Here is a 15,726-nt window from a genome sequence, read left to right on the forward strand (position 1 = left end):
ATGGCAATCCATTTAATGTATATAGATCATTTTTAAAACTTTTTTAAACCTAAACACATTTTCATGTTGCCAGACATAATTAAAAAAATTGCTGTCCATTTAAAATGAAGAGACAATTTTGTCTTTTTCACAAGAATATATATTATACAATTTCTATAAAAGACACTTATTGTTATGTTGTGGTATGAATAATAAATAACTTATGTGTTAAACTGCAAGCATAAGGTTAAAGGCAGTACATATACAGTACAAATAAAATATAAAAATGAAAAGGGTCAAACCCTAACTTTCAGTGAAGATTCAAGATGGACTTTGCTACAGAAACCACATCATAAGATATGTTTCAAACAGATCAGCTGACAATTCAAATGTACCACTGGTGCTTGGACCCCGATGATTGTTGCTTGCGGCTATATTATTTGTTTATTTTTTAAAGATTATAATACTTTTATTCAGCAAGGATGCATTAAACTGATCAAAAGTGACAGTAAAGACATTTATAATATTATAAAAATTCTCTTCCAAACAAATGCTGTTCTTTTGAATTTTCTATTAATCAAAGAATCCTGAAAAAAAAGTATCACAGTTTCCAGAAATATATTAAGCAGCACAACTGTTTTCAACATTGTTAATAATAAGAGCACCAAATCATCATATTAGAATGATTTCTGAAGGATCATGTGAGACTAAAGACTGGAGTATGATGCTGAAAATTCAGCTTTGCCATTCCAGGAATAAATTATATTTTAATATGTATTAAAATAGAAGATGAGTATTTTAAATTGTATTAATATTTAACAATATACTTGTTTTACTGTATTTTTGATCAAATAAATGCAGCCTTGATGAGCGTAAGAGACTTCTTTCAAAAACATCTTAAAGATCCCGAACTTTTGAACAGCAGTGTATAAAAATACCATAATTCTTTTAAAATCAACATGATTTAGCAACCCATTTTACTTCTTTAATGTAAAAACAGAATATTTGATTTTATCCACAGTGGTCTATCATACCTAGAGAAAGCTATTCGCTAGCGATCTTCCTATCTGTATGAATAGCAGAGGTTCAGCTAGCACAGACACAAAAAATCCCATATAGCTGTAAGAAAGCTTTTTTGTGTGTGAAATGTAAATTTACCGTCATCTGCTGAGGCCTCGCTGCTGTAGCCATCATATTCAGCCGCTAGGGGGCAGTATTTTTTACGTGTGTCCCAGCCATAGCCCTTCTGGTGGTGTGAGTTAGTCCCCGCTGACCCCACCCGGAGACCCTGTGATCGAGACACGGCCTCCTGGTACTGGCCAATCACCTCATCATCACTGTCTGACGACGAGCAGTGATAGTCTGCATTCACGTAACTCTTATCTGAGAGAGAGAAGGAGCGGAAAAAAGGGACAATTTAGAAAAACAAAAATGCCTTTGTATTTTAAGCACGAGAAGAAAGCGAAAATAATTTTGAGAAATTTTCATGATAGTCAAATGTTCTCCAACTTTTCTCAACAGTATTTATACATTTTAGCACTGGCGTGTCACCAAATAAAAGGGGAAAAACTATAACAAAGCAGATAAACATCTTGCTTTGTCCTCCAATATTCAGCACAAACACTAGAGGGCGATATAGTCTAACAATAAAAACACATTCACACATAACAAGGGGCTCAAAGAAGGTACATGCAGGTAATACAGCAATATGTATATCGTCTTTTAGCCAAAATTATGAATTAACATCTGTGAAAGTTAGAGAGGCCAAGCATTAATAATTTGTAGGCTACTGAGTAAGAAAAATCAAATCCCCTGTACATTTTACACAGAATGAGAAATAAGAGACAGGAAGAAGAGCATAAAATAGTGAGACATAATGAGGGTCATAAAAAGCAGTGAATTAAAGTCTTCCCATAGAGATAAAAGGTAGGGAAAGCAAAACAGCATTTTGACCGCAGTAGAGATCATTTCCACCAGATGAAGAAATCAGACAGATCAGAGCAGTTCGAAAGAGCCCAGGCAGATTTAAAAGAAAGAAAAGATGGTGGTTCCATTTTTTTTTTTTTTTTTTTTTTTTGGACACAGTCATCTAATGAGGTTCAGAGAATGGAGGGAAAAAGTTACAGAAGCAGCTTCATTCTCTCACCTTCAGCACATCTGTCCCTATTGCTAGATTTCTTCTTCTCACCACCATCCACTGGGCTTCTGTTTGTTTTTAATTTAGTGGACCCGATTCTTTCTTTAACACTGGATCCATTTTGTTGGAGTACAGAAGGTGATTCAGCACTATTTTGCGACTTTAACTTTGTGTCAGGAGTCTGTGAGAGGTCACTTTCTGTAGAGGTCTCAGTTGACAGCACTGAACCATTGTCATTGCTTGCAGTCTGGGGCTGAGGTTCCTTCACTAGGCCAGATGCAGCCTCGGGTCTGGATTTCAGTCCTACACAGAAAAGGATCTCTCTCCTGGGCCTGCCGTGCTGCAGCCTTTTTCTCTTCCGCCTCTTTCTTACGAATCCTCTTCAGCTCCTCGGCCTGAACTTTGTGAATGATGCTGTTCACATGCTCAGCGAGTTCTCCGCTCACTGTGTACGTAACGTCGCTCAGCGCATAAGCCAGGTCATCGACCTTCTCGGTCACTGATTCCAACATGGCAGACATGGAGGGGAGACTTCGCTGGAAGCTCTTAAAAAATGCCATGTTGCAGTTCTGATTTAATTGCTCAGTTTATGATTTCTCTGAAATGTCCAGCTTTCTAGTCCAGTCTTAAATTTATCATCGGTGGAACGTTTATTTAAATACTCAATAAACAAAATTTATTTACATAATATTAGATTATGTAGACTACTTTAAATGGCAAAAAAAACTATTGTAAATAAAAATTATATGAACACCTGAAAAAAAGAAAGAAAAATGAAAAACAAATTATCTTTAAATAACACAATTTCCATATTTATAAACTCATGATTCATAAAGCAACTAAATAACAGTACACAAAAGTGCTCTGACTCTGATTCAAACAACTGCTACACAGGTGAAGTGAGTCAGAGAGATCAAATCTCTCATCATTATGACAGTCATTTATGCTTTTCCAAAATCCACCAGAAACCACACACAGACTGAACCAGGAATGAGCCAATTTGCCTCTGAACACAATCAGATGTGCGTATGTTACGATGTATAATTGTAATTATGTATAATGATTGTAGTTTATGCAGCTGTAATGCATGCAGCAGATGGTTCAGGGAACCACAGACACCAGAGTTTTCGTGGACGTGTCCAGCATATTTACTCTACTGGAGTCTGATAAATTTGGCAGCGAACATAAGTAAATGTTCCCCTGAGAAAGAGGGCAAATGAGTTCTGTTCATAATTTTTAGACAGAGAACACCACAAGGGAGGTCCTTTCTGGCAGGGTGTAAGGTTGAATACCTTCATCATAACAGTGCTGAAGAGGGTGCCCTGCTTATTGGCATAATACCTAAATGACCTGACATCCACTTTGACAGTGACAGAGAAATCATGGCCAGCATCCCTACAGGACATCAGAGCAAAGACATGAAAAACATCTGACATTACCCTCGACTGGCACAGCCAATCAGACATGCAACACAGCAAAAAACTAAATGACTACAGATGACATTACAAACCAGTCAGTGAACATTTACACTTAAACACAATTAATAGCGAAAATTTACTATTAAGTATAAGTATATATTGTATCACTGGGAATCGCCAGGGTATTGCAAACTATTGTATGTATAAACTATTGTAAAAATAATATTTACAAACTTTACAGTAATAGTTTAAAAAGTAAAAACTTTTTTAATAAAAAGTCATCAGTTCTGATATTTTAGAAATTTATAATTTGACAATAAACTTCTAAATATCTTTGAGGAAAAAAACCCTTCAAATCTGCCTATTCAGTTTGTGTTGTGTTGTGTAGATGTCCATTTTCTCCATATTAGGATGTTTCCGCTTAACGCTTTCAGCTCTGTGATTGGTGGTCCAGCTGTGAAATTACAGAGGGCCAAGCCATAGAAAGTCAATGAAAGACTAATTTCAAATGACAGGAAAATTGACCAATCATATCATTCCTCTAAATGGGTGCGGGGGCTTGTTATCACTATGTTTATGACGTGTTCCGCCGATAAAATAGCTGATAAAATAGCTTGCGCTATTCGCTCGTTTTCAAAAAAAAAGCTAGAGTTAATCGGCAAAGGAAGACCTACGCCAGAGCTTAATTTTGTGCAGAAAGCCAAAGCTTTTAAAGCATTTCATCCACAGCAATTAAGCGATACCCCTGGATGACAGCATCAATCAAGAAGCTAAAGTTTTACTGCCGGAATTGTTTGCTGTTTGGGTAAGTTATTTAAAATCTAATAGGTAACTGTACGTGACTGATTTTATTCTGGCAGTCACTGCCACTGTTTTATATGTGTTGAAGGATTAGTTCACATCATAACGCGTGACCTTTCCAACATGATTACGTAATGCGTGGCGCATCGCAGAACTAGTGCAAGATGTGGATTTGTGGTTAAAAAAGTATATATATATATATATATTTTTTTTTTTAGAAAATGACTGATCATTTCGCTAGATAAGACACTCATTCCTCGGCTGGGATCGTGTAGAGCCCTTTGAAGCTGCACTGAAACTGTAATTTGGACCTTCAACCCGTTGTACCCCAGTGAAGTCCACTATATGGAGAAAAATCCTGGAATGTTTTCCACAAAAACCTTCATTTCTTTTCGACTGAAGAAAGAAAGACGCAAACATGCATTTTGGATGACATGGGGGTGAGTAATTACCAGGACATTTTCTGAAGTGAACTAATCTTTAAGCTTTATTTGAGAAAACAGTTATTTTGCAGAATTACTGGTTTGTCCATAAATTTACTAACTTAGCGTCCATGCACATTTGCTGTAATTCTGCATAATATTAGGTACATTTTTAATACGGTCTTTTACATACATCGGCTGCTGTGCCAGTCTAATGATATGATTTATTATCAATATTGCTTGTTTGTAGTGGTGATTCCAAAATGCCACGATCGCTGTTCGCTGTCTGTGACGCAGTGTCTGTCGCTTATGCGCTTTGGTTTGAGTGCTGTCATGATGTGTCGGCTTACATTAAATTTTGTTGGTTTTGTGGCCAGTTGTTACCATATTCCGCTGAAATGATTGAGTGATGATGCAATTATTTATAATGATGATTTGCATTTTATTCATGTTTGCGTGGATGACTCTTAGCACCTTTTGTATACTAGTATAATGGTAATTTGTGGAAAGGCTACTTGTGATGAACTTCCCCTTGGCTTCCTCTTTTACCACCTTCATTAATATGGTGGTTGTCAGTATATTTTAATGGCACAAAATAGATTTTAGTAGCAGAGTGCATTGTTGGATTTACCGGTTTAAATTGCAATATTCTTGTTTGTAAACATCAGTTTCATACTGTAAAATTTACAGGTTGTTCTGTAAATATGCTTAAAATTTTACTGAATTACTCCGGCAACCACAGCTGCCAGGGTTTTTTACAGTGTATTTTCCCAACTAGGGAACGCAAGAGTCACTGTTTGCTATATACCATTCAAAAGTTTGGGGTCAGAAATATAGAAAGAAATGAATACTGGAGGAATTAATACAGCAAATCTGCATTAAAGTAAATACTTTTATATTGTACACAAACATTTATTTCAAATAAAAATATATCACTGTTTCCACAAAAATATTAAGCAGCACAACTGTTTTTAACATTTATAATAATAAGAAATGTTTCTTGAGAACCAAATTAGCATATTAACATGATTTCTCAAGGATCATGTGAAATTTGAATAATATTTCACAATATTACTGATTTTACTGTATTGTTTAAATAAGAGACTTCCAAAAACATAAAAAAAAATATACAAATCCCAAACTTTTGAAAGGAATGGTGATGTATTTTATATTGTAACTGCATTTTATATTTGCTTTCAGCATTGTTTTTCTCTGCTGTTCACGTGACTCTAGAAGAACATGCAACTGAAGAACCACTGCGCTATACTACAACATTACAATTTCATGTTTAATACACATCCATGTTTATTGTGGCTCACCGGGTCAAATAAGTGCAAACGTACTTATCCAGTAAATGTCATTCTTATTATGCCACTGATTCTGATGCTGAGCAGAGTTATGTAAAGCCCTGTGTGTGGGCAGCTCAGTGATGCCTGGATCCAGAACCTGTCTGTAGGATGTGTGTGTGTGTGGGCATTAAGTGCCCCTGTCAACAGTAAAAGTGTGTAGGTGTGATTGAGTGCTTCATGGTTTAAACAATAGGTAGTTGTGTGTACAAATGTGTTTGGTTCATTGAGTTTATTCAAGCCAGTTTTATTGTGTGAGTGTGTGTGTGCATGTAGACTGACAATGTGGACATTTGATCCTGTGTGTTTGGATTTCTGCCCAGATTTTCTCTCAGGGCTGTTACATGATCCCCTTCATTCATTTTCAGACACACACACACACACACACACACACACACACACACACACGCACACACACACACAATTGATCTAATAATTGGCCAGTGGCATCTGTCCTCTCCAATCAACGTCCTGTGCTGAGGATCACAAGCCGACCAGTTCAGCACGTCACCGTGTCTGACAGACAAACAGGAAGGAGTGTGCGGCCTATCCCAGAATTCCAAACCAGCAAATCGTGTCTAACAAACCTCTCCAAGGCCTAAGTGGTGCTAATTAAGCTCTGTTAGTAATTCTCACAGACTCTGATCTGAAGTTTAGCAGATAATTACCTCTCTGGAGATTGTCATGCAGTGTTTGGGAATTTGGACTCATGTTATTCTGGACCTCTCATCTTCAAAAACAAGATTTGTTCTCTGTCATTACAGAGTGTTATGAAGTTATTTTAATCTAAATGAAAGAAATAAATCATGTTTTTTTTATTTATTTATTTTTTTTTATGAATGACTGCTACTGTGCTAAAAATACCAGTGTGAAGAGTTCAACACACACTCTTGCTCAATCCAGCTCAATGAAACACTTACAGATGTGGTGGTGATCCATACTGTATTGTACATCCGGCATTTCTGTTTCTCTTCATTGTGACTAACACTCAACCAGTTCACCAGGGGGGGAAAAAAATCAATATTGCCTTTTGAACTACTAATATCAGTTAGTAGTTACAAAAGTGGCCCTTAAATTAATTTTGGACACTTCTGTCACTGCATTAGATTCAAAACACCAAACGAAAACAAATATTTAATAGAAGTATGAAGTAATTTCCCCTCAAGCATATGTCCTAGTAGGTCTATTTCAATATATACTACATTTCAAAAGTTTGGGGTCTGTAAGAAACATACAGTAAAATCAGTAATATTGTAAATTATTACAATTAAAAATAACTTTTCTACTGTAACATATGTTAAAATGTAATTTTATGGCAAAGCTGAATTTTCAGCATCATTACTCCAGTCTTCAGTGTCACATGATCCTTGATACTTTTTTTCAGGATTCTTTGATGAATAGAAAGTTAGAAATAGAAACCTTTCCATCAATTTAATACATCTTTACTGATTAAAAGTATTTATTTATTTAAAAAAAAATCTTACTGACCCCAAATTTTTGAATAGTAGTGTATATAATTCATTATTTATTATAAATTATAAGTGTGACTTAAGTTTCCAAATCCAGGGTTCACTGTATGTTACTCACACACATTTGCAGAAAAACAAACACAAACCTGCTGCTTCTGTGCTCTTCCTGTACTGGTCGAGGCTGGGCAGTTGGTTGGCACTCTCAAGGGACAGTTTGTTATTGAGGTAAAGAAAGAGTACAATCACAAGAAAGATGAACACGCCAATGCCAGACAGGAACCCCAAAGCCTCAGGAGACACTGTAGACAGAAAAAGAAATTAATTTACTATTACAATAAGTGACACTGAAAATGAGACAGAGTGAGAGAGAGAAAGAGAAGATAGAAGATTTATGGAAATATATAGAAAGAATTCCCATGACCTTTCCAGTCGGTTGGGGTTACAGGATCAGCATTTAAATTCTGATTCAATTCAAATTTGGTTTCCATTACTTTTTATTTTTTATTGACTTTTCCAGGCTTGGAAATCCAAATTTAAAATCCAGGTTTACTGAGACAGTGAGAACAAGAGATGTTTTTAAGTTCTTCTGAAGCAGGTTTCTGCTTGATCTAGAATGAGGAAATCAATCAATCAATCACATATCAGCACTTAAAAATAAAGAGAAAGACATCAGTCCAGACATTACTCATATAAAAAGACCAGCAATGTAGAAAAATACCAATAAGAAAATGTTCACAATGAGTGAAAAGGGTTTGACCTGACCACCTTCCTTTATTAACACCAACCACAGAAAGGATATAATGTAACTGCCCAAGTTCTGCTCTATGTGGCCACATATTTCAGTATGACAGAGGGAAATGACCCGATTCCAGACGGTTGGTTACCCACTTCGAGAATAAATAAACCTACCAGAGATGATTTTCTGCACTGAACTGTATCACAGCTTTGTGTGAGTGGATTTGACTCTTAAGCTCCACACACATGCCCATCTGCAAGAGTAAGTGTGAATTATTCACACAAATTATGCAATGTGATTCTGTCCCATCAGCCTCTCTCTCCCTCAGGATGGCAGTTTTAGTACTGCCGTCTGACAGGAACAGACTGAAATATTAAAAGGAGAAATCCTTACATTTTATACTACTTTTCATTCATTTTCAAACTCTATTAAATCACTTTATTACAGCCATCTAGAATATGTGGCTCTGACTGGTCAATCACAACACTGTATCACGCTTTTCAATTCAAACTAAAATATAGTTTATCTCTAAGCTGCTGGTTAAAAGATATAAAAAAAAAAAAGTTACCATGAGCTACAAATATACCATACAAAATCTTATTATGGCTGTAAAGTCAGGGACAACTGTAACTCTACTAATGAAAAATTACCAATAAATTATACTACAAATTTATTGATGATAAGATTTAAATTTGTAAATGCGGCCAAGGGGTAATCAGGGTAAGATGAGGTCAGAAGTCATTAACAACACTATTATGCCAGAATGGAGAGAATCCATAATGTTCCATTCCACTGTTCAATGGAATGATCTTTCTTACATAACAACAGATCTTAACCATGGCAACAGAGTTCCTGCTGTCACTGATCCTGTTTAGCCAGTTAACCGCTAACTGCACAATCTAGCACTGACACCAGCTAGCTGCTGCTGTTTTTAGCACGCAGGAGGACGTCACAACACAGGACAAACAGATCAATGGCCAAATGCAAATAACAACACTCTTTTTTCATGGTGTACACTGTGAAGAGTTAGACTAGACATTACTGAACTACCAAAATTAGCTAATTTCTGTTGTTTGTTTAGACTAGTCATGCACACAACACATTTGGTGTACATGCGACGGTAATGTAGTAGGCTGAAGGAAATTTAAAATCTAATTTTCCTTGATATTTGCCACAGTGCTTCCTGACAACAGAGACATTAACATCCCTACTGCTTCTAAACAATTACAAACTGTGGTAAAACATCAATAGCCAAAGAAAGCACTAACAACATGAGACATTTTTACACAGCACTGGTAGATGACTCACAAATTTGCAGTATGAATACAGTATGCAAGAAATAAATAATTACAAGACTGGTCCTAAACATTCTAAAACATAGGATACAGTATAAAACACTTCATTATTTTTCATGTTTGTTTATGAAAATAGGCATTGAGAGAGTTAATACAGTCTTTGAGTGTATGAGGTGATTCTGGTCAAACAAACACTTATAAAACAGCTCTCCCTCCATCTGCTATTTTTAGTGATGCTAATTGATTTACAGCCTGTGTGTTTCCTGATCAATGCAATGAAAACATTTCCCTGATAACCCATTTTCCTCTTCTCCCCCTTGATGTTTCCTCCTTCTGTTCTGTCATTTACAATTATTTCTGGTTTGTGTCCTGTCATGTTCTATTGAAATATATTTAACTTGCCGTGAGGTGCATTTAGCCACCCAGAAGGAGAAAAAAAATCCATCAGTCACAAGACCTTGTGAAAGTCCTGCAGTCAGATGCCAATTTAGTCAACGAAGCCTGAGTGACAGACATCAATAACAGGACAAAATAATCCACTGTATTCAGAGCTCTTACTGTCAGTCTCTGTACACTTATAGAGGGGCACTGACAGGATAAACCGACAGCTTTCAGTACAGCCCAGTGCTAAGAGAGGAAACTTTTACAGTAGGCTTTCCAAACCTGCAAAGTTTTAAAGGAGCTGTTCACCCAAAAATAAAATGTCATTCCAAAATCGTTTAAAAAAACTAACTTTTTTTCTGCTGAACACATGAGAAATTCTGAAGGGTGTGCTGGCAATACACTAACCTTCAAAGGCCGCTTATGCTCACCAAGGCTATGAAATATTATTATAATTTAAAATGTATTTATTTATATTTATTTTAATATATTTAGGGCCTGAGCACTGATGGTGTGAGGGCCCTATTGTAATTGCTCGGTCAATTCTTCTTCTTTTCCGAAATTAATCACATTTTTGAGGGCTTTGCACACATGTCAGAAGTGGTGAAAATTTACGTCTGATATAGGTTTCAGAATTAGGTGTGGCAAAATGGCTCAATAGCACCACCTACAAAATTTCAATTAAGTGCCCTTCGTGCTATGTTTCACGTACAAGTATGAAATTCAATAGGCATATGTAACAGCCCAATACCTACAAAAAGTCCCTGGGTGCAAAATCTGAAAATCCAAATTTTCTCTGCAAAATTTTTGCAGTTTTTGCCATTTCCAGATGTTGTACTTTAACACACTCCTCCTAGAGGTTTAATCAGATCTAATCTAAAGGCCTTTGCGATGTTAAATTGCAAAGATCTTGAGTTTTCGTTGAAGGGCGTGTCCGTGGCGGCCTGACAAATTTTGATGTTTCGCCATGAAACAGGAAGTTATTGTAACTCAGGCATACAGTGTCCGATCTGCTCCAAACTTCACATGTTCGATAATAGTCCTGATCTGAAGACATCTACATGGCAATATTCAGTTACAGTCAAAGCACCACCTGTTGGCAGCAGGAAGTGTGGCATGTCGAAATGACTTTGCTATATTTCTCCTGTATTTACTCACTTACATGCATGTCACGCACTGTTCACTGTTTTCCTAAGGCCACCAGTTGGCGGTGGCCCCGGGTTTGAGGGACCTTTCATCGCTGCTTTCAGTTTTAATTTAAAATGTAATTTATTCATGTGATGGCAAAGCAGAAAAAAGAAAGAAAAGAAAGAAAGACAGAAAGAAAGAAAGAAAGAAAGACGCAACGAGAGATGAATAGACACAGTAAGCATGTTTTTTCATAGCCTCTGATATGTGTGAAACAGAGAAACCCCTCGAGTCGATGGTAAGAATCTGCACACCTGTTGCTCGATGCAGAACTGCATCTCTGATTTAAATCCAGGTCATCAGACAGAAAATCACCTGAGCTAGACAGAATCTGGGCCAATGAGAGGAAGCCAGAGAAATGTACATCTGGACAGAGCAGGTGCACCTGGAGTACAGAGACTGCTGAGCCATTCAAACTGAAGAAAGCAGGCCAAGGAGGAGAGAAACTGAAATTACACTAAATCTAAATCTTAAAATATGCACAGTGACCACATCTACCACAAATAAATCCACCTCATATAAATGTGTTCTAAACATACTTACTAGTTTGTTCTTTAATACGGAGTCTCTGAGATTTTTCTCTGAGATTGTGTGTAGCACTGATTCAAATATGGTAAATTATTATCATGCTATTATTGCTAGAAATTGCCTTCTGCTTCTTGGATACTGTTGGCTGGTTCTGTTGTCATAGAAACAGGTAAAAGCATGTCAGGATGCTCAGTCACCCCTGAATTACAAAATACTACAGACACAAAAACACTCACAAAAAACATTTAACGCTGTTGTAAACTCCCACAAAACAACACACCTTGCTCTCAGAGGCCCACGCGCACGCCCTCAGTCATAACACACTCTCACAGACACAAACACATAGACACCAGCGCTGTGTGTACAATCAGAGATATACAGCAATGTAATCTGAACACAAACATACATGTCTGCTGCATGATGCTGCAAACACGCAAACACGCAAACACACACACACACACACACACACACACACACACACACACACACACACACACACACACACACACAATGTCTAATCATAGTTGATTAGAGAGGGAGAAGGCACCATAAACAGCCTCATAAACAGCTCTGCTTTTGAAACACATTAAAATATCATCAGTGCCATTATACAGGATTTAGTCTGTTTAATCTAAAAGTGTTTTAATTATAAAACAGAACCAGTATCAGTGATGGAACATTACACAGATTCTGCAGTGCTGCTCCTCATTTTCTTCCATTCCATTATTTCTGTCTCCCTCCTTCTCTCTCCTGTCAAACTATCAAGCTACTCATCATTCAAAGTGGTTACGTTAAGCTACTGATAAACTGTAGCTAACTACTGTACATTAACTATATAAAAGCAGTTTGAGGTGATTTAAAATGAATCAGACTTCCTATAGCTTCATATCAGAGATGGAGGACATTTTTTATTATCATTAAAGTTTACTCAGTTGAAAACAATGATGTATAGCATTTTGTAATGCTAAACTTCTTCTTGTTGGGAAAAGAAGCTTGTTACTTGAAGAGCCAAACTAAAACAACTAAACTACTCTCTTATCACTGAAATAGTTAAGCCTGTAGCATCCCAAATTTAGTTAGTTACTCCCCGAAACTCACAGGAAATTGGCATTGGCCACAGCAATTATGTCCTGCAGTGAACAAATACATATGAGTTTGACTGACAGATGTTGCCTGAGAAGTATACAAACTAACACACACTATGCACACAGGTGGTGACTAACTCATCTTCTAAAAGTGATAATTGAAATCTTGTCTGTGATATGATACAATTATATTCATAAAAACAAACAAACAAACAAAAAAAAACCAATGGTATCTCTACTTGTTAATCTGAACATTCACAGTCAATACATATTTTGTTTGTGTTAAACAAAATGATTCAAAAAAGTTTAATGGTGCTGAAAAAAAAAAAAAGTCACACTTGTACTGTTTGCAGTCAAAAATGACTGCATTGGAAGCGAATTTCACCAAGTGGAAACACACATTTGTTTGAGATGTCAACCTCAAATTTGGAACACAACTTAGATTTATGGCTTTGATTTTCTCACAGTTTTAGAGTAAAACATGTTTTGGAAAATATACATTTCATTTAAAGTTTAAAAATGTATATATGTTTTTCATAATAATAAACTTAAACTTCTATAACTTTTTTAAAATTTATAATCTGCCAAGTGTCTTCTTTAAAAAGAGACCTAACTTAGTTAAGTTTGGAAATGTCATTTTTAGGTCTATGCTCAAAAAGTGATTAACAGGTAATAAATTGATCATAACTATTCCATAAATATAATTTAGTACCATAAAATCCCCTAAAAATACAAAATATTCAATAAAAAAAACATTATTGAACTAAAATATAGTACATTAATTTCATTGAAATAAAAAATCTTTTTCGGCCATATTTGACCGCCACATGAGTAGCACCAGAGGGTTAAAAAATTACGTGGTCAGTGCCTCAGAGTGATGCATACTAAGCTCTGTGGTTCTGAAGAGTCATGTCTAAATAGGGTCATCAATAGGTTGGCAGTACTGATTGGTACAGCCTCAGGAACAGCTCTGCAGAGACCCAGTGCTCATCCGGTCCACCTGGAACATGAGACTTTATTACACTGGGACCGCAGATCCTCACTAATGATGTTAAATCTGCAGAGACTGCGCTCTCACTAAACACGCAGCCAGCCGATAACAAACAAGACAGCTGGACAAACCCCAGAGGAACTTAAGAACAACAGCACCATCCAAAAAAAAAAAAAAAAAAAAAGGTTTTATGTCTCATCCACTGAAATCCTTCAGTAAATCTAGTTTATCTCTAGTGCAAAATAAAATATTTCTCACAACATATTGTCTTTATTTAATTTAATTTACACTTACAAAGATACTAAAGAAACTAAAGAAAGACATCACACCACTGCAATCTTTCTGAGAGGGTGATGGACGAAAAGTTAGGTTTGACAATACACACTTAGACAACAAAAGTCTGAAAGCTCAAAACAACAGATACAACAAGGAAAGTGCACTAAAGATCAAATAAAGACACATTAACATAGTGTGACCTTACAAACACATTGAGAAGAAGACAGGTAGACATCACTCCAGACCAGCGTAAATGTGCTATGTCTGGATTCAAAGCAACAGTACAGGACAGGTGGCAGCCGTTTTATGTTTAAACTGGCCGCTTACCTTTTCTGATGCAGATAAGCTCATGTACTCCACAATTCCGCTCTCCACCTGCAGAAACAAAGCAACATTTAATGACAAACGATACACACGTGCAACAAGACATTAAACAGAGACACACAGACAGAGGAACAAACAGACATTTATAACGGATGCACATGAGACTTAAAGACTTCACTACAATGACAAAAGACTGGACACAATGAATCCAGGAAATGGATTTCAAAGAAACAATGTAAGATGTCATACAAGGGAACTATTTTGTGTTGATATTTGACACCTTGAACCAGTGTTGCTATATTGTAAAAACTAAGCACATATTTTAACAAAATTACTAAAATTTAAACTAAAATGAAAATGAAAACTAAAAATAAAAGCAATTCAAAATATTAATTAATAAATATAGTATATAATTAATACTAACATACAGTAACACCGCCAAAACCGAAAAAATATTAAAAAGTCAAAATAAGTGATAATTTCAGGGATTTTCATTAGCAACTAAATGTGTAACATTTAAAAAAAACATTAAATGTCCAATCAAATTATTTCAAAATCAAATTGGACATGGTGATGGGAATAAATATGAGATGGGGGAAAAATATATTTCAATGCTTTTGCTTTCTTTCGCAATTATATAGTTGGGTAACTATATTGTATATAATTTGTGAGCATCAGGGAGCTGCTATCAATATGCGGGGTATAAAAATCGCTTTTGAATGTGCGCTTGCTTTTTACTTTCACTTTCCAATTCGCGATCACACGTATGGGGAGAAGTGGTACTGACCGCACAGATATTTGTCAGTGTCAATTGTCTCAGGATTTGTTGCGCACCAAATCATCCGACATCGTCTTGTCAGTCATCTCTCCTTACTATCTTGATAAGTCAAATCTAACCGACTACCGCAGCAAGCCTTATCATGTCCCTTTAGGGGCTCCATAGTAGAATGCGTTTCTCATTTTCTGTGCGTTTCCACATTCAGATTTAGGCTTCTGGCACATCCCTGTGGTGTTTTATTGATATTTTGTGTGGGAGTGGGGGGATGGGGGTAGAGAATCAAAAGGTCATTTTACCTCAAGTGCCCTTGAATTACACTATCATATGACATATGGCCTTCAGTGAATGTTTTAATATATAACATATTTAAAATATGTTTAATATGCTCACAACTACCTTTCAATGTATCTTACTTTAGCAAACATAACCTACAGTTGTGTTAAGTCTTTAATCTATGCCCTGCCAAATCACCTTTTAAAAGTAATGAATTCAAACAGGGATCACCAGCGTGTGAATCTGAACTCAGTGCAATTAAAACTCAGACACACAATCTCAGACATCACCTCAGTATA

General features: G+C 36.2%; 1 protein-coding gene across 2 annotated transcripts in view; it reads right to left on the bottom strand.

The window, feature by feature from the left end:
- syt14a (synaptotagmin XIVa) overlaps positions 1-15,726 on the bottom strand; it is a 56,690-nt gene that overhangs the window by 23,556 nt on the left and 17,408 nt on the right. For both annotated transcript variants that reach the window (XM_051916908.1, XM_051916906.1), the window contains exons 2-4: positions 14,380-14,427; positions 7,719-7,871; positions 1,138-1,362 (exon numbers count right to left, since the gene is read on the bottom strand). In XM_051916908.1, the coding sequence (XP_051772868.1) occupies positions 1,138-1,362; positions 7,719-7,871; positions 14,380-14,427 (426 nt within the window). The remainder of the gene's footprint in view (positions 1-1,137; positions 1,363-7,718; positions 7,872-14,379; positions 14,428-15,726) is intronic.

Source organism: Ctenopharyngodon idella, chromosome 13 (genome assembly GCF_019924925.1).
Source record: "Ctenopharyngodon idella isolate HZGC_01 chromosome 13, HZGC01, whole genome shotgun sequence".
Classification (NCBI taxonomy): domain Eukaryota; kingdom Metazoa; phylum Chordata; class Actinopteri; order Cypriniformes; family Xenocyprididae; genus Ctenopharyngodon; species Ctenopharyngodon idella.